Raw genomic sequence first — 19,828 nt, 5'->3', positions numbered from 1 at the left:
ACTATTCTGCTTTTTTTAACATTATAAAACAGCCGATACTTCAAATTGCATGCAATGGCGCTCTCCATGGTGCTGGAGACAAGAGCACAAAAGAATCTACTTTGGATGTATATGTGATGATCATCTTTTAATGTATAACAGATATAATGAATGGCAAGGTTTAGGAAAAATACATAATTTTAGATTTTAATTACAGTTGTAATTTGATCTTTGTTTTTAGCTCGTTACAGTACCGTATTTTAACTATTATGGTCTTAATTGTCTTTGGAAGGTTAAGCCTGAGGATGGTTGATTCACTCTTTATATTTAGCATCAAGTTTAAATAAAAACCTTTAGTATCAAAAGTCCATACATGGTGGAATTTTTGTATTTTCTCAGCTTATAAATGGATTTCCTGTTTGTGCATGACTCCATCGTGCATTTATATCAAATTATATGAGAAGGTAAAACTTGACTATACCAATCATTCTCCACTAGATGTCACTGGAGACCATCGATAGCAGTGCGTCTTTGTGTCCGAAACTCCTCCTCAATGGGTGGATACAAATAATTGTCACCGGCCATTATTTCCTTCTACGCATTAGATGGTTGTGACGAGAGAGGCTTGAGCTCAGACATCGTTTTTTGCTTTAGAAGGAATAGCCTCTACAGGGATTTATGATTGACTCGTTTCAGGTCTTTCTTTGAACCAAGGATGCATGTGCGACGACAAAAGGAATATGTCTGGATTTTCATTGTTGCGTTGCTTTGTCTTTGTGGCAGCTCTGCCTCACAGATATCCTACTCCATATCTGAGGAGGTAAAGAAAGGCACTGTGATCGGGAATATCGCAAAGGATATAAACTTGAATGTTAAAGACCTAGAATCCCGGGATCTACGTATTGCTTCGAGTTACAGTAAGAACTATTTTAACGTCAATTTGCGGACCGGGGACCTCATCGTAGACGACAGAATAGACAGAGAGGAGCTATGTCCGAACACGGCACAGTGTACCCTAAGAGTACAGGCTGTTTTAAGCAATCCAATGGCTGCACATCGTATTGACGTCAACATTTTAGACTTAAATGACAACTCGCCAGAATTCTTTGAGCAGTCATTTTCACTGAACATCTCAGAATCAATGTCCCCGGGAGAACGCTATCTTCTATTGTTAGCAGAAGATGCAGACATGGGCAGCAACTCAGTAAAGAGCTACAAGCTGAGCCAAAATGAATATTTCTCACTCGATGTGCAGAGCGGAGGAGAACACGAAGTGTCTGCTGAGTTAGTGCTGCAGAAAGCTTTAGATCGAGAGAAACAGGCTGTTATCAAACTAACTCTGACTGCTGTAGATGGAGGAAAGCCTGCTAGATCGGGTACATTACAGATAAATGTAAACGTATTGGATGTCAATGATAATACGCCAATGTTCAGTAAATCGCTGTATAAAGTCCGTGTGCGTGAAAATACCGAAAAAGGACAAGTGGTTATGAAATTAAATGCAACGGATATGGACGATGGAATAAACAGTAGGATCACGTATTCGTTGATAAAGCAACGCAATACAGATCCTTCTCAGACGTTTAATATTAATCCAGAAACAGGAGAAATAACTGTAAAAGGAACATTAGATTATGAAGAAACACCTGCTTATGAGGTTAGAGTTCAAGCGAAGGATCAAGGCACCTCTCCCCGAAGTGCACATGCTAAACTGCTGATAGAAATAATTGATGTTAATGACAATGCTCCTGAAATTTCTGTGACGTCACTCATGACACCAGTAAAAGAAGACGCAGAGTTAGGGACCATCGTTGCTTTGGTTACAGTGAGTGATAAAGATGGAGGACACAATGGTGTGACTAACTGTAAGGTGGTGGGCTCTGTTCCCTTCAAACTCAAGTCCAACTACAAAAACGACTATTCATTAGTAGTAGATGGACCCCTAGACAGAGAAAACACCTCTCATTACAATGTCACCATTACAGCCACAGATGAAGGGAGTCCTCCTCTGTCCAGTGTCAGGGTCATTACTGTTCAAGTTTCTGATGTTAATGATAACGCTCCTCGTTTCATGGAGCCTTCTGTTAATATTTATATGAAAGAAAACAGTCCTACTGGCTCAGTTATTTATACCATAAGTGCTTTTGATCCTGATTTAGAGAATAATGCAAAACTGACTTATAAATTGTTGGAAAGTTATCCAATATCTATTCCTATAACCTCTGTTGTAAACATCAACTCAGAGACTGGAGATATAGTCAGTCTGCAGTCGTTTAACTATGAGGAGTTAAAAACGTTTCAGTTTAAAGTTCAGGCCACAGACTCTGGTGTTCCTCCGCTCAGCAGCAACGTGACTGTGAATGTTTTGATCATGGATGAGAATGACAATAATCCAACTATTCTCGCGCCCTATTCTGAGCACGGCTCCGTCAACAGTGAGAGCATCCCCTATTCTGCTGAAGCGGGATACTTTGTGGCAAAGATCAGGGCTGTAGACGCAGACTCTGGATACAACGCGCTGCTCTCTTATCACCTCTCTGAGCCCAAAGGAAACAATCTCTTCCGGATCGGAACCAGCACCGGAGAGATCAGGACTAAGAGGAGAATGAGTGACAATGACCTGAAAACTCACCCCTTGGTGGTGCTGGTCTCTGATAATGGAGAACCCTCCCTGTCAGCTACTGTGTCTATTGATGTGGTGGTGGTTGAAAGCAATGCTGACATCCACACTCAGTTCAGACATGTGACCATAAAGGAGGAGAGCTTCTCTGATTTAAACCTGTATCTGCTCATCGCCATTGTGTCGGTGTCAGCCATCTTCCTGCTCAGCCTCATCACTTTAATAGCTGTCAAATGTCACAGGACAGACGGCAGTTTCAGCAGGTACGGAGCCCCAATGATCACCACCCACCCTGACGGGAGCTGGTCTTACTCCAAAGCTACTCAGCAGTATGACGTGTGTTTCAGCTCAGACACACTCAAGAGTGACGTAGTGGTTTTCCCCGCACCGTTTCCACCTGCAGATGCTGAACTGATCAGTATAAACGGAGGAGACACATTTACCAGAACTCAGACTTTACCTAACAAAGAAAAGGTAGGCCACTTCAGATGAATTCTTGCAACTCCTTACTTTGCTATTGTCAAAACATGTAACAAGTACCCTGACTTCAAGCATGACTTAAGATTTAAAATAATCAATATAAACACATGTACATATGTGGACCTGCAATCAAGCAATAAAATTAAGAAAACAAAACACTATCACTGGCTCAAAATGCATAACCCCTGTAGACACAGTAAGAGAATAACTTTAAAGAATAACCACAGACTGGGATCATTTGAAGATGTGTTTTTACACAAACATTTTATCATACTTTTAGCCCTTTTTTCAATTTGTACCGCTTTATTGTCTTCCTGAAGTGGTCTTCATCAAAAGACAAAAGGTTACTATGTTTTTGTTAATAGTTACATGGTGTTGTTGGCTATAGGACAAGTTTGAATGCAAGTATTTGGGAAGAGCTATCCATGGTGCTGAACTTTCTATTTGCGACACTTCCATGTAAAATCTATTGATTTTATGCATTTGGAAAGCATTTGTTGAAATGCTATACTTCGTTATGAACCTAAACTGAAACAATGGTCATGTTGGTGCTAAATGTAACACTTTGGGTATATGAAGATGTTCTCTTGTTGCTGTGATCTTTCATTTGGAATGTGTTTCCGAAGTTGCCTGAAGTGAAAATGGCTGTCTGTGGTGTTTGACTAAGTGTTCAATTATGGGATTTCTGAACAATTCTATTACTCCTACTAGTTTCTCAAGAAAAAAATATTTTTTACTAAAGGGCACTTGAGAAAGAAAGTCAACATTATTTTATTTCTCGATATTTTACTTTACACATTAGCTCATGCAATGACTAAAATATTTAGAATTTCCTTTAATTGAGTCTTCATGCTCTACATATATACATGAATGACAAATGTGATCAATTTGATTGGTTGTTTCTAATTTTTACAACTTCTTTGACTGTGTGGGATGCTCAACTGCATTTTCTTACCCACTATTCACCACATGATGTCGCAGGAGACCGTAGAAGTCGGGATGATAGTTCGTCCTTAACTCCACCTCCCTGTATGAGAAAAAAATAAATCGTCATCGGCCTTTAGTACACTCGCGGAAGCCGCTGTAACGAGAAGGGCCGGAGCTTTCCCAGAATATTGTTCATTTGGACGGAAACATCTACACTAAGGATAAATGACCGTTTGTGATCATTTCTTTTGTGGCTTCAACAATGAATATTCGAGGACGATCGGAATACTTGTGGACTCGCATTGTTGTGCTGCTTTGTCTTTGTGACTGCTCTGCTTCGCAATTGTCTTACTCGATTTCCGAGGAGGTGAACAAAGGCACCGTGGTGGGGAATATTGCGAAGGATTTAAACCTCAATGTACCGGAACTAGAGACCAGGGATCTACGTATTGTGTCAAGTTACAGTAAGAAATACTTTGACGTGAATTTGCGGACCGGGAACCTCTTTGTTGACGAAAGAATAGACAGAGAAGAGCTTTGTCCCAATGTGGTAAAATGCTCGTTAAAAATACAAGCCGTTTTAAACGATCCAATGACTGCACACCGCATAGAGATTAATGTTTTAGACATAAACGACAATTCACCTGCTTTTATTGAAAGCTCATATTCATTAAATATTTCCGAGTCATCGTTGACGGGAGAACGATATCTCCTCCCAATAGCAGACGATGCAGACATTGGCAGCAACTCAGTGAAGAGCTACAAGCTGAGCCAAAATGAATATTTCTCACTCGATGTGCAGAGCGGAGGAGAACACGAAGTGTCTGCTGAGTTAGTGCTGCAGAAAGCTTTAGATCGAGAGAAACAGGCGGTGCTCACACTCCTCTTGACCGCTGTAGATGGAGGGAATCCTCCTAGATCAGGGTCATTACAAATACATGTAAATATTTTGGATGTCAATGATAATATACCAACATTTAGCAAAACTCTTTATAAAGTGAGCGTCCAGGAAAACGCTGCACGTGGCACAGTGGTAATAATGTTAAATGCAACAGACTTAGATGAGGGAATGAATGGTAAACTAGTGTATTCCTTAATAAAACGAGGAAATACAGATCGATCAAGCACTTTTGATATAAATTCGGAAACAGGAGAAATAACTGTGAGGGGAACATTGGATTATGAAGAAACACCTGCTTATGAGGTTAGAGTTCAAGCAAAGGATCAAGGCACCTCTCCCCGAAGTGCACATGCTAAACTGCTGATAGAAATAATTGATGTTAATGACAATGCTCCTGAAATATCTGTGACGTCACTCATGACGCCAGTAAAAGAAGACTCAGAGTTAGGGACCATCGTTGCTTTGGTTACAGTGAGTGATAAAGATGGAGGAAACAATGGTGTGACTAACTGTAAGGTGGTGGGCTCTGTTCCCTTCAAACTCAAGTCCAACTACAAAAACGACTATTCATTAGTAGTAGATGGACCCCTAGACAGAGAAAACACCTCTCTTTACAATGTCACCATTACAGCCACAGATGAAGGGAGTCCTCCTCTGTCCAGTGTCAGGGTCATTACTGTTCAAGTTTCTGATGTTAATGATAATGCTCCTCGTTTCATGGAGCCTTCTGTTAATATTTATATGAAAGAAAACAGTCCTACTGGCTCAGTTATTTATACCATAAGTGCTTTTGATCCTGATTTAGAGAATAATGCAAAACTGACTTATAAATTGTTGGAAAGTTATCCAAGATCTATTCCTATAACCTCTGTTGTAAACATCAACTCAGAGACTGGAGATATAGTCAGCCTGCAGTCATTTAACTATGAAGAGTTTAAAACGTTTCAGTTTAAAGTTCAGGCCACAGACTCTGGTGTTCCTCCGCTCAGCAGCAACGTGACTGTGAATGTTTTGATCCTGGATGAAAATGACAATAATCCAACTATTCTCGCGCCCTATTCTGAGCACGGCTCCGTCAACAGTGAGAGCATCCCCTATTCTGCTGAAGCGGGATACTTTGTGGCAAAGATCAGGGCTGTAGACGCAGACTCTGGATACAACGCGCTGCTCTCTTATCACCTCTCTGAGCCCAAAGGAAATAATCTCTTCCGGATCGGAACCAGCACCGGAGAGATCAGGACTAAGAGGAGAATGAGTGACAATGACCTGAAAACTCACCCCTTGGTGGTGCTGGTCTCTGATAATGGAGAACCCTCCCTGTCAGCTACTGTGTCTATTGATGTGGTGGTGGTTGAAAGCAATGCTGACATCCACACTCAGTTCAGACATGTGACCATAAAGGAGGAGAGCTTCTCTGATTTAAACCTGTATCTGCTCATCGCCATAGTGTCGGTGTCAGCCATCTTCCTGCTCAGCCTCATCACTTTAATAGCTGTCAAATGTCACAGGACAGACGGCAGTTTCAGCAGGTACGGAGCTCCAATGATCACCACCCACCCTGACGGGAGCTGGTCTTACTCCAAAGCTACTCAGCAGTATGACGTGTGTTTCAGCTCAGACACACTCAAGAGTGACGTAGTGGTTTTCCCCGCACCGTTTCCACCTGCAGATGCTGAACTGATCAGTATAAATGGAGGAGACACTTTTACCAGAACTCAGACTTTGCCTAACAAAGAAAAGGTAGGCAACTTCAGATGAATTCTTCCTTTGCTATTGTCAAAACGTAAAATAAGTACCCTGACTTCAAGCATGACTCAAGATTTAAAATAATCAATATAAACACATGTACATATGTGGAACTTCAATCAAACAATACAATTAAGCAAACAAAACACTATCACTGGCTCAAAATGCATAACTCCTGTAGACACAGTAAGAGAATAACTTTAAAGAACAACCACAGACTGGGATTATTCGAGGATCTGTGTTTTTACACAAACATTTTATCATACTTTTAGCCCTTTTTCAATTTGTACCGCTTTATTGTCTTCCTTAAGTGGTCTGTATCAAAATACAAAAGGTTACTATGTTTTTGTCAATAGTTACATGGTGTTGTTGGCTATAGGACAAGTTTGAATGCAAGTATTTGGGAAGAGCTATCCATGGTGCTGAACTTTCTATTTGCGACACTTCCATGTAAAGTCTCCTGATTTTATGCATTTGGAAAGCATTTGTTGAAATGCTATGCTTTGTAATGAACCTAAACTGAAACAATGGTCATGTTGGTGCTAAATGTAACACTTTGGCTATATGAAGATGTTGTCTTGTTGCTGTGATCTTTCATTTGGCATGTGTTTCCGAAGTTGCCTGAAGTGAAAATGGCTGTCTGTGGTGTTTGACTAAGTGTTCAATTATGGGGTTTCTGAACAATTCTGTTACTCCTACTAGTTTCTCAAGAAAAAAATATTTTTTACTAAAGGGCACTTGAGAAAGAAAGTCAACATTATTTTATTTCTGGATATTTTACTTTACACATTAGCTCATGCAATGACTAAAATATTTAGAATTTCCTTTAATTGGGTCTTCATGCTCTACATATATACATGAATGACAAATGTGATCAATTTGATTGGTTGTTTCTAATTTTTACAACTTCTTTGACTGTGTGGGATGCTCAACTGCATTTTCTTACCCACTATTCACCACATGATGTCGCAGGAGACCGTAGAAGTCGGGATGATAGTTCGTCCTTAACTCCACCTCCCTGTATGAGAAAAAAATAAATCGTCATCGGCCTTTAGTACACTCGCGGAAGCCGCTGTAACGAGAAGGGCCGGAGCTTTCCCAGAATATTGTTCATTTGGACGGAAACATCTACACTAAGGATAAATGACCGTTTGTGATCATTTCTTTTGTGGCTTCAACAATGAATATTCGAGGACGATCGGAATACTTGTGGACTCGCATTGTTGTGCTGCTTTGTCTTTGTGACTGCTCTGCTTCGCAATTGTCTTACTCGATTTCCGAGGAGGTGAACAAAGGCACCGTGGTGGGGAATATTGCGAAGGATTTAAACCTCAATGTACCGGAACTAGAGACCAGGGATCTACGTATTGTGTCAAGTTACAGTAAGAAATACTTTGACGTGAATTTGCGGACCGGGAACCTCTTTGTTGACGAAAGAATAGACAGAGAAGAGCTTTGTCCCAATGTGGTAAAATGCTCGTTAAAAATACAAGCCGTTTTAAAAGATCCAATGGCTGCACACCGCATAGAGATTAATGTTTTAGACATAAACGACAATTCACCTGCTTTCATTGAAAGCTCATATTCATTAAATATTTCCGAGTCATCGTTGACGGGAGAACGATATCTCCTCCCAATAGCAGTTGATGCAGACATTGGCAGCAACTCAGTAAAGAGCTACAAGCTGAGCCAAAATGAATATTTCTCACTCGATGTGCAGAGCGGAGGAGAACACGAAGTGTCTGCTGAGTTAGTGCTGCAGAAAGCTTTAGATCGAGAGAAACAGGCTGTTATTAAACTTATTTTGACTGCTGTAGATGGAGGGAAACCTGCAAGATCAGGGTCACTACAGATACATGTAAATGTTTTAGATGTCAATGATAATACACCAACATTTAGCAAAACTCTTTATAAAGTGAGAGTGCCCGAAAACTCGGAAAGTGGAAGAGTCGTGATCAAGTTAAATGCTACAGATTTAGATGAGGGAATAAACAGTCATATACTTTATGCTTTGATCAAACGAGGAAATGTTGATCCAACGGACATATTTGATTTAAATCCAGAAACAGGAGAAATAACTGTGAAGGGAACATTAGATTATGAAGAAACACCTGCTTATGAGGTTAGAGTTCAAGCAAAAGATCAAGGCACCTCTCCCCGAAGTGCACATGCTAAATTGTTGATCGAAATAATTGATGTGAATGACAATGCTCCTGAAATTTCTGTGACGTCACTCATGACACCAGTAAAAGAAGACGCAGAGTTAGAGACCATCGTTGCTTTGGTTACAGTGAGTGATAAAGATGGAGGAAACAATGGTGTGACTAACTGTAAGGTGGTGGGCTCTGTTCCCTTCAAACTCAAGTCCAACTACAAAAACGACTATTCATTAGTAGTAGATGGACCCCTAGACAGAGAAAACACCTCTCTTTACACTGTCACCATTACAGCCACAGATGAAGGGAGTCCTCCTCTGTCCAGTGTCAGGGTCATTACTGTTCAAGTTTCTGATGTTAATGATAATGCTCCTCGTTTCATGGAGCCAGTGGTTCATGTGTATGTGAAAGAAAACAGTCCTATAGGCTCAGTTATTTATACCATAAGTGCTTTTGATCCTGATTTGGACAATAACGCAAAACTGACTTTTAAATTGTTGGAAAGTTATCCAAGATCTATTCCTATAACCTCTGTTGTAAACATCAACTCAGAGACTGGAGATATAGTCAGCCTGCAGTCTTTTAACTATGAGGAGTTAAAAACGTTTCAGTTTAAAGTTCAGGCCACAGACTCTGGTGTTCCTCCGCTCAGCAGCAACGTGACTGTGAACGTTTTGATCCTGGATGAAAATGACAATAATCCAACTATTCTTGCGCCCTATTCTGAGCACGGCTCCGTTAACAGTGAGAGCATCCCCTATTCTGCTGAAGCGGGATACTTTGTGGCAAAGATCAGGGCTGTAGACGCAGACTCTGGATACAACGCGCTGCTCTCTTATCACCTCTCTGAGCCCAAAGGAAACAATCTCTTCCGGATCGGAACCAGCACCGGAGAGATCAGGACTAAGAGGAGAATGAGTGACAATGACCTGAAAACTCACCCCTTGGTGGTGCTGGTCTCTGATAATGGAGAACCCTCCCTGTCAGCTACTGTGTCTATTGATGTGGTGGTGGTTGAAAGCAATGCTGACATCCACACTCAGTTCAGACATGTGACCATAAAGGAGGAGAGCTTCTCTGATTTAAACCTGTATCTGCTCATCGCCATAGTGTCGGTGTCAGCCATCTTCCTGCTCAGCCTCATCACTTTAATAGCTGTCAAATGTCACAGGACAGACGGCAGTTTCAGCAGGTACGGAGCCCCAATGATCACCACCCACCCTGACGGGAGCTGGTCTTACTCCAAAGCTACTCAGCAGTATGACGTGTGTTTCAGCTCAGACACACTCAAGAGTGACGTAGTGGTTTTCCCCGCACCGTTTCCACCTGCAGATGCTGAACTCATCAGTATTAATGGAGGAGACACTTTTACCAGAACGCAGACTTTGCCTAATAAGGAAAGGGTGAGTTGTCTGCAGCCTTTCACTCATTTCAAAGAATGAAAAAAGCGTCTTTCTTTTTTTATCTCAGAACTACACGTTCTTGATTGTCTCACAGCTTTGTTCTCACATGACATTCATTTTAATATATTTATTATTAAGACTCAGACATAATCATATAGCGGAACAAACTTTGCATTATTGTTGCATTTAAACATATTAAACCTCTTGACACAGGTTGAAAATGTTACATATCTCTTCCAAATGTGTTTCACATAGTACTGTCCTTGGTGCTGAAATCATATTGGCGCCTGCTTCGTATTCGCGTGTTGACAGTATTGATATCAATAGGTTACCTATGTCTTGAACAGTAAACAGAAGACTGTGATGACACTGTTAACCCTTGATTGTAAACTAGTTTCATGAGGAACACGACCCATGCTTTTGAACTAGTGTTCTTTCAGCTCTGGATTGTTATTCTTGTGTTACATTTACTTTTAGACTTCTAGGGCTTATTGCAAGTAATCGAGTGATTCCTATGCGTACATTTTCATCCCAAGGTTGTTGAAGGGGATTTGAAGATGTATTAACAAAACACAAAAAACTCAGTAAGAACTGTTGGGATATGTGAAGAGTGGCCTCTTCAATTTTTTTTAAACTATTTTCATATCTACTTTTTTACGCGTGGGGTCGCTGATGACCACATGTTTTTGTGAGGTTGCTGTTTCAGTTCCCTCCTACGTATGAAGCGTCAGCAGACTGCGAGTGCTTTGTGAGGGCAAGTCGAATGGCGTGAAGACGGAGAGAATTTGAGTGTGTGGAATATCAAACACTGGCTGATCTGATGGCGTTTTATGGATAATTTGTATTTTGTTGATCCTCAGTTTCTTTGGAAGCAGCGATGGGCAGTTGTCGGAAATATGGACTCCTTTTTTGGCTCCTGGTCTTGTTTTTATGTGACTGGGCGGCTGCGCAGATATCCTACTCTGTTTCCGAGGAGGCAGACAAAGGGACCGTGGTCGGAAATCTCGCAAAGAATTTAAATGTAAATGTCCGGGACCTGCAGACAAGGAGTCTAAATATCGTGTCTGGATACAGTAAGAGATATTTCGAGGCAAATTTCAAAACGGGGGATCTTTATGTGAATGAGCGAATAGATCGCGAGGAGCTTTGTGCGAGCACGATCAAATGCACACTCAACTTCGAGGCCATACTGAGTGATCCTATGGTTCTCCACCGCATTGAGGTGGTAATTGTTGATTTAAATGACAACGCGCCAACCTTCGTAGAAAATTCATATTCACTTAACATATCTGAATTTTCTCCTACGGGCGAGCACTTCTTGCTCCCCCTAGCGCTTGATGCAGATACAGGAAGCAATTCAGTAAAGACTTACAGGCTTAGTCCAAATGAATATTTCTCCCTAGATGTGCAGAGTGGTGGGGAACATAGTGTTTCTGCTGAATTAGTGTTATTAAAGGCATTGGATCGTGAAAAACAAGCTGTTATTAAACTAACGCTTACAGCTGTAGATGGAGGAAAACCTCCTAAAACCGGAAGCCTAAATATAAATGTAAACGTTCTGGATGCGAATGACAACACGCCGTCATTTAGCAAAACACTTTACAAAGCACGGGTTAATGAAAACGCGCCAGCTGGATCAGTAGTAATAGAACTAAGTGCCACGGATTTAGACGAAGGTGACAACGGGAGGCTCACTTACTCCTTTGTAAAGCGTGGCAACTTTAATCCTGCAGATGTGTTTTTAATAAATGCAGAAAACGGGGAAATCACGGTAAAGGGAAATTTAGATTACGAAGCGCAGGCAGCGTATGAGATTCATGTGCAGGCAACAGACCACGGGAGTTCACCTCGTAGAGCAAATGGAAAGCTGCTGGTGGAAGTGGTTGATGTGAACGACAATGCCCCAGAAATTGTAGTGACGTCACTCATGAATCCCGTTAGAGAAGATGCTGAAATTGGCAGCGTTGTCGCTTTGGTGACAGTGACGGATAAAGATGGAGGAAAGAACGGCCAGACTCAATGTAAACTTACAGGTTCTGCACCATTTAAGCTGAATTCCAATTATAAGAATTATTACTCTTTAGTTGTAGACGGACCCCTGGATAGAGAAGGGTGCTCTTTTTACAACGTGACGATGACGGCTGTTGATGAGGGGACCCCACCTCTTTCCTGTTCCGGCGTCATTACTGTCCACGTCTCTGATGTCAATGACAACCCGCCTCGTTTTGTTGAACCTGTGATTAATATTTATGTCAAAGAAAACGGCCCAGTTGGAAATCCCATCTATACGATCACTGCAATCGATCCTGATATAAACGAAAATGCTAACGTTATGTATTCATTAGAGGGTGATTCAAAAAGTACTCCTATAACCTCTGTTGTAAACATCAACTCAGTGACTGGAGATATAGTCAGCCTGCAGTCGTTTAACTATGAAGAGTTAAAAACGTTTCAGTTTAAAGTTCAGGCCACAGACTCTGGTGTTCCTCCGCTCAGCAGCAACGTGACTGTGAATGTTTTGATCCTGGATGAAAATGACAATAATCCAACTATTCTCGCACCCTATTCTGAGCACGGCTCCGTCAACAGTGAGAGCATCCCCTATTCTGCTGAAGCGGGATACTTTGTGGCAAAGATCAGGGCTGTAGACGCAGACTCTGGATACAACGCGCTGCTCTCTTATCACCTCTCTGAGCCCAAAGGAAACAATCTCTTCCGGATCGGAACCAGCACCGGAGAGATCAGGACTAAGAGGAGAATGAGTGACAATGACCTGAAAACTCACCCCTTGGTGGTGCTGGTCTCTGATAATGGAGAACCCTCCCTGTCAGCTACTGTGTCTATTGATGTGGTGGTGGTTGAAAGCGCAGCTGACATCCACACTCAGTTCAGACATGTGACCATAAAGGAGGAGAGCTTCTCTGATTTAAACCTGTATCTGCTCATCGCCATAGTGTCGGTGTCAGCCATCTTCCTGCTCAGCCTCATCACTTTAATAGCTGTCAAATGCCACAGGACAGACGGCAGTTTCAGCAGGTACGGAGCCCCAATGATCACCACCCACCCTGACGGGAGCTGGTCTTACTCCAAAGCTACTCAGCAGTATGACGTGTGTTTCAGCTCAGACACACTCAAGAGTGACGTAGTGGTTTTCCCCGCACAGTTTCCACCTGTAGATGCTGAACTGATCAGTATAAATGGGGGAGACACTTTTACCAGAACTCAGACTTTGCCTAATAAGGAAATGGTGAGTTGTTTGTTGCATATTTTTTTGAGTAGTGTACATGTGAAAAACATGATTTTTGCTTCATTCAGTATGTGAAAGATGTGTGCAGTCATTAGTTTAAAATATTTGTACAACTTCAGCTATTTCTGATTCTCGTGGTGGATACATTTTTTATGGATTGCCGTCCCGGCTTGATGATATGATGTACAAAGGCTTAACTAAGGTCAATAATGTTTCTGAGTCAGCCTTGGAGCCATATGATAGTTAAAAAATATATATCATATAGCTTGTAAGCCGCTGAATAGTATAATCTTAAACAGATAACTATTTGGCGCTGATCTGTAGGGACGCTGTCCATGGTGCTGAACTCGGCTTTGGGTTATTGCATGATCAAATGCTGCCTTGCCCTAATATTATGTCGTCTGGTAGAACTGGAATCACGCAAGAGTATCACAATTTGCGAAGTGAACGCGGTTTCAAAAAATCCACAAAGATTTACCTCTTGGCTAATATAAACTCCTCGACAAATATAGGTGCCTATTATTGTTAAGATATAATTTGTATGGGTTTGTACAGTAGCACCAAAGAAACAGCTGGTGTCGCTGGAGACCACATTATCTGTGTGCCCCCCCCCCCCCCCCGGACTCCTCCTATCCGCGCAAGGCATCATCAGTCTGGCAGCTCTCTTAAAGACATACGCAGATGATCGCAAGAGAGAGGGAGAGTTGCCTTTTATTCACTTAAAAGTGTGGACATGGTCAGAAATGATCATCTCTTTCATTCCGTGATGGCTACGGGACGTGGAGGACTAACAGTCACGTTTTGGATACAAGTATTAGCGTTGCTTTGTTTGTGCGATGGCTCCACGGCACAACACTCGTTCTCCGTTTCCGAGGAGGTGGACAAAGGGACGGTAGTTGGAAATCTCGCTAAGGAATTACAAATGCATGCTCTCGAATTGGAAAAACGGGATTTACGAGTTGTATCTGGAAATTCTAAGAAATATTTCGATGTGGATTTGAAAACTGGTGCGTTGTATGTAAATGACAGGATCGATCGTGAAGAGCTTTGTCCAAATACGGCAAAATGTTCTCTGAATATAGAAGCCATTCTTAGCGAGCCAATGCATCTTCATCGCATAGAGGTACACATTATTGATATAAACGATAATGCACCATCCTTTCGAGAAAAGGAAAAAACGTTCAATATTTATGAATCTTCTTTTCCCGGAGAGAGGTATCTCCTCCCAGTGGCAAACGACGAAGACACGGGCAGTAACTCGGTAAAAAGCTACACGCTGAGCCCGAATGATTATTTCTCACTTGATGTGCAAAGCGGCGGAGAGCACAGCGAGTCTGCTGAGTTAGTGCTACGGAAATCATTAGACAGAGAGAAACAGTCAGTTATCCACCTCACATTAACTGCTCTGGACGGAGGAAAACCTGCCCGGTCAGGGACGTTAAAAATAGTTGTAAATGTCATGGATACAAACGACAATGCTCCAGTGTTTAGTCAGCCTCTTTATAAGGCCCAGGTCACAGAAAACACTCCACCTCAGACATCCATATTAACCGTTAGTGCTACAGATTTAGATGAGGGAATAAATAGTGAGATTGAATATTCATTTATTGAGAGAGGCAATTTTAATCCTGAAACACTGTTCTCAATAAACCCAGACACGGGGGAAATAACAGTAACAGGTAAAGTTGACTATGAGGAAAATGCTGCATATGATATCCGTGTGCAGGCAAGAGATAAAGGCACGCCTTCTCGAAGTGTGCATGGTAAAGTGTTAGTGCAAGTGACTGATATTAATGATAATATACCTGAAATCATTATCACCTCTCTTTTGAGTCCAGTTAAAGAGGACGCAGAGGTAGGTACAGTTGTGGCTTTAGTGACAGTAACAGACAATGACGGGGGTAAAAATGGACTCACCAGTGCCAACATACTTGGACTGGTGCCTTTCAAACTAAAGCTAAACTACAAAAATTATTACTCATTAGCAGTTGATGGTCCTCTTGACAGAGAGAGTGTTTCTCAATACAATGTCACCATCATCGCCACTGATGAAGGCACCCCTCCTCTCTCCAGCACAAGCGTTATTTCTGTTCAAGTTTCTGATGTAAATGACAATGCCCCTTTATTCTCAGAGCCTGTGATTAATGTCTATGTGAGAGAGAATAGTGCAGTGGGAGCTACAGTCTTTAAAATAACTGCAAGTGATCCTGATGTAGGAGAAAATGCTAAAGTAACATATTCAACACTAGACGGCACTTCAAAAAGTACACCAGTAAGTTCTGTTATAAACATCAACTCAGAGACTGGAGATATAGTCAGCCTGCAGTCATTTAACTATGAGGAGCTAAAAACATTCCAGTTTAAAGTTCAGGCCACAGACTCTGGTGTTCCTCCGCTCAGCAGCAATGTGACTGTGAACGTTTTGATCCTGGATGAAAATGACAATAATCCAACTATCCTCGCGCCCTATTCTGAGCACGGCTCCGTCAACAGTGAGAGCATCCCCTATTCTGCTGAAGCGGGATACTTTGTGGCAAAGATCAGGGCTGTAGACGCAGACTCTGGATACAACGCGCTGCTCTCTTATCACCTCTCTGAGCCCAAAGGAAATAATCTCTTCCGAATTGGAACCAGCACCGGAGAGATCAGGACTAAGAGGAGAATGAGTGACAATGACCTGAAAACTCACCCCTTGGTGGTGCTGGTCTCTGATAATGGAGAACCCTCCCTGTCAGCTACTGTGTCTATTGATGTGGTGGTGGTTGAAAGCGCAGCTGACATCCACACTCAGTTCAGACATGTGACCATAAAGGAGGAGAGCTTCTCTGATTTAAACCTGTATCTGCTCATCGCCATAGTGTCGGTGTCAGCCATCTTCCTGCTCAGCCTCATCACTTTAATAGCTGTCAGATGTCACAGGACAGACGGCAGTTTCAGCAGGTACGGAGCCCCAATGATCACCACCCACCCTGACGGGAGCTGGTCTTACTCCAAAGCTACTCAGCAGTATGACGTGTGTTTCAGTTCAGACACACTCAAGAGTGACGTAGTGGTTTTCCCCGCACCGTTTCCACCTGCAGATGCTGAACTCATCAGTATTAATGGAGGAGACACTTTTACCAGAACTCAGACTTTACCTAATAAGGAAAAGGTAAGAAAGGCAGTAAAGAAAACCCAGGGATAGCAATGGTGTACAATGTTTTAGTTCTTCCAAAAATGGGGCTTTATTGCTAAATGTTTTTTCCTTGGCAATAATGTAGTTGCACGTGATCCAATGTACTTCTTCTTATATTGTCAATTTAATACTATTCATTTTTGCTATTTTTGTTTGAGTTTTTAAATGCCATTACCCTTTTGTGTTCTTCTATGACTTCTTGGTCAAGTAGTTTGGAGTCTGGTTGGAACAGTTTTGAACTTCTACCACTATTTCCCACCGTATCTTCTTGAAATAGATTGTTCAGGCTAACTTCTCTTACTAGAATGCCAGATGATTTTATTTGTTTTGTTTTCAATTGATGGGAAGTCCGTGGGGATACTAAGTCTCACAGAAGGCCTTAGATTTGTTTCTTCATCTTGTCTTCTAGACTCAACTTCTACACTACCACAAGGTGTCGCTATCAGCTCACACATTTGAGACTTTTTTTTTCTGTGCCTCGCCCCTCCCTTTTCGTCTAGCTGAGGTTTGTAATTCTTTGTTCGTCGTAGCAGTCTCGGGCAACCTCGCTGCTTTTGAGGGGCTCTGATAAAGTTGTTTCGCTATGCTACCAGTGGATTGATTACTTCGTCAAAACTTGAACATAAGGGGCTATGGACAGGATGCAACAAGGGACTATTTTGAGGCATTGGATTTATTTTTTGTTCCTTGTATCTCATGTGTGGAGTTTTGCATCAGCACAGATTGTGTATTCTCTTACGGAGGAGTCGAGTCCGGGTACCACTGTTGGGAATTTGGCGAAGGACTTACATCTAGATGTACAGGAGTTGGAAACTCGAGGTTTTCAGATTTCAGGACCTAACGCGAGGTATTTTGAAGAAAATAAAAAGACTGGGATTCTTCTCGTGAAAGAGAGAATAGACCGAGAGCAGCTATGCTCTCGTAATGTTAAGTGTTCGCTGGAAGTGGAAGCCATTGTAAAATCACCGCTAAATCTGCATCGCTTTGAGGTTAAAATTGTGGACATAAACGACAATGCACCCACATTTCGAATACCGCAAATAGTTTTAAACGTGTCGGAGTCGGCTTTTACTGGTGAAAGATATGCACTGCCAAAGGCGTTTGATGCAGATGTCGGCAGTTATTCTGTCAAGGGCTACAAGCTGAGTCAAAATGAACATTTCGCCCTGGATGTACAAAATAGTGGAGAGCCGACTGTGTCTGCTGAGTTGGTGCTGCAGAAAGCGTTAGATCGTGAGAAACAGCCGATTATCAAACTAACACTGACAGCATTAGATGGGGGCAACCCTCCTAAATCAGGCACGTTACAAATCACCATTAATGTGCAAGATGTCAATGATAATATTCCAATTTTCGACAAGCCCCTGTACAAAGCCAGGGTGCCCGAGAATACATCATATGGTGCAACCGTAATTTCTGTACATGCAAAGGACTTGGATGAGGGTCTTAACGGAGAAATACTGTATTCTTTTATCAACCAGGACAACGATTACGAGGTTCATAAATTTGCTATTAATCCTCTAACGGGTGAGATTACAGTGAAAGGTGACTTGGATCATGAACAAAGCACCGCAGTTGAAATTCGGGTCCAAGCAAAAGACAAAGGGTCAAGTCCAAGAGCATCTCACTGTAAAGTACTCGTTGAAATCACGGATGTAAATGACAACCCACCAGAAATATCAGTCACATCTTTGGAAAACGTAGTGCGGGAAAACGCACCAATAGACACAATGGTGGGGCTGATTACTGTGAGAGACAACGATGCAGATAACAACGGCGTAGTTCAGGTTAGAACACTTGATTCAGTACCGTTTAAAATAAAAAACACATACAAGAATCATTATTCTCTGGTAGTAGACGGAACTTTAGACAGAGAACGAGCCTCTGCATATAATATAACAATAGTCGCGACTGACGAAGGGGTCCCACCTCTTTCCAGCACCAGCGTTATTACAGTGCATGTTTCTGACGTAAATGACAACGCGCCAAGTTTTAAAGAGCCTTTGTTAAATATTTTCGTCAAAGAGAATAGTCCAGTAGGTACTGTCTTATATACCCTGAGTGCAGATGACCCAGATGTAGAGGAAAATGCAAAAATAACGTTTTCAGTTGTGAATATTAGTAATAAAAACAATATCATACAATCAGTGATAAACCTCAACTCAGAGACTGGAGATATAGTCAGCCTGCAGTCTTTTAACTACGAAGAGTTAAAAACGTTTCAGTTTAAAGTTCAGGCCACAGACTCTGGTGTTCCTCCACTCAGCAGCAACGTGACTGTGAATGTTTTGATCCTGGATGAAAATGACAATAATCCAACTATTCTCGCGCCCTATTCTGAGCACGGCTCGGTCAACAGTGAGAGCATCCCCTATTCTGCTGAAGCGGGATACTTTGTGGCAAAGATCAGGGCTGTAGACGCAGACTCTGGATACAACGCGCTGCTCTCTTATCACCTCTCTGAGCCCAAAGGAAACAATCTCTTCCGGATCGGAACCAGCACTGGAGAGATCAGGACTAAGAGGAGAATGAGTGACAATGACCTGAAAACTCACCCCTTGGTGGTGCTGGTCTCTGATAATGGAGAACCCTCCCTGTCAGCTACTGTGTCTATTGATGTGGTGGTGGTTGAAAGCGCAGCTGACATCCACACTCAGTTCAGACATGTGACCATAAAGGAGGAGAGCTTCTCTGATTTAAACCTGTATCTGCTCATCGCCATAGTGTCGGTGTCAGCCATCTTCCTGCTCAGCCTCATCACTTTAATAGCTGTCAAATGTCACAGGACAGACGGCAGTTTCAGCAGGTACGGAGCCCCAATGATCACCACCCACCCTGACGGGAGCTGGTCTTACTCCAAAGCTACTCAGCAGTATGACGTGTGTTTCAGCTCAGACACACTCAAGAGTGACGTAGTAGTTTTCCCCGCACCGTTTCCACCTGCAGATGCTGAACTGATCAGTATAAACGGAGGAGACACGTTTACTAGAACACAGACTTTACCTAATAAAGAAAAGGTAAGACATAAATCTAGAATCTGCTGTAAGTTAAAAGACGCAACGTGTTGCAAATACAAAGTCTTCCGCAGTACAAAAACTACAAGCTGTGTTGGTTGAGGTCTACGTGGCTTAGTTACAAGGTTGTCTCTCATGTCTAGCAAAAAGCGCTGTCCATGGTACTGGAACCATAATGGG

General features: G+C 42.1%; 1 protein-coding gene across 32 annotated transcripts in view; it reads left to right on the top strand.

Moving 5' to 3' along the window:
* Positions 1-19,828, top strand: part of LOC109990510 (protocadherin alpha-C2) — a 196,522-nt gene that overhangs the window by 144,753 nt on the left and 31,941 nt on the right. The window contains exon 1 of one of the 32 annotated variants that reach the window (XM_065958489.1): positions 943-3,073. The exons of 26 other annotated variants lie outside the window; for them this stretch is intronic. In XM_065958489.1, coding sequence (XP_065814561.1) covers positions 1,025-3,073 — 2,049 coding nt within the window. In that variant the 5' untranslated portion in view covers positions 943-1,024. Of the gene's footprint in view, positions 1-942; positions 3,074-4,140; positions 6,648-7,705; positions 10,213-10,959; positions 13,460-14,141; positions 16,611-17,176; positions 19,652-19,828 lie in introns of those variants that run through there. 5 more of the 32 variants (XM_029279064.2, XM_065958477.1, XM_020642655.3 and 2 more) reach the window with 5 other exon arrangements.

The sequence above is a fragment of the Labrus bergylta genome, chromosome 9 (genome assembly GCF_963930695.1).
Source record: "Labrus bergylta chromosome 9, fLabBer1.1, whole genome shotgun sequence".
NCBI classification, from domain to species: domain Eukaryota; kingdom Metazoa; phylum Chordata; class Actinopteri; order Labriformes; family Labridae; genus Labrus; species Labrus bergylta.
This window is presented reverse-complemented; position numbering and strand designations above follow the sequence as displayed.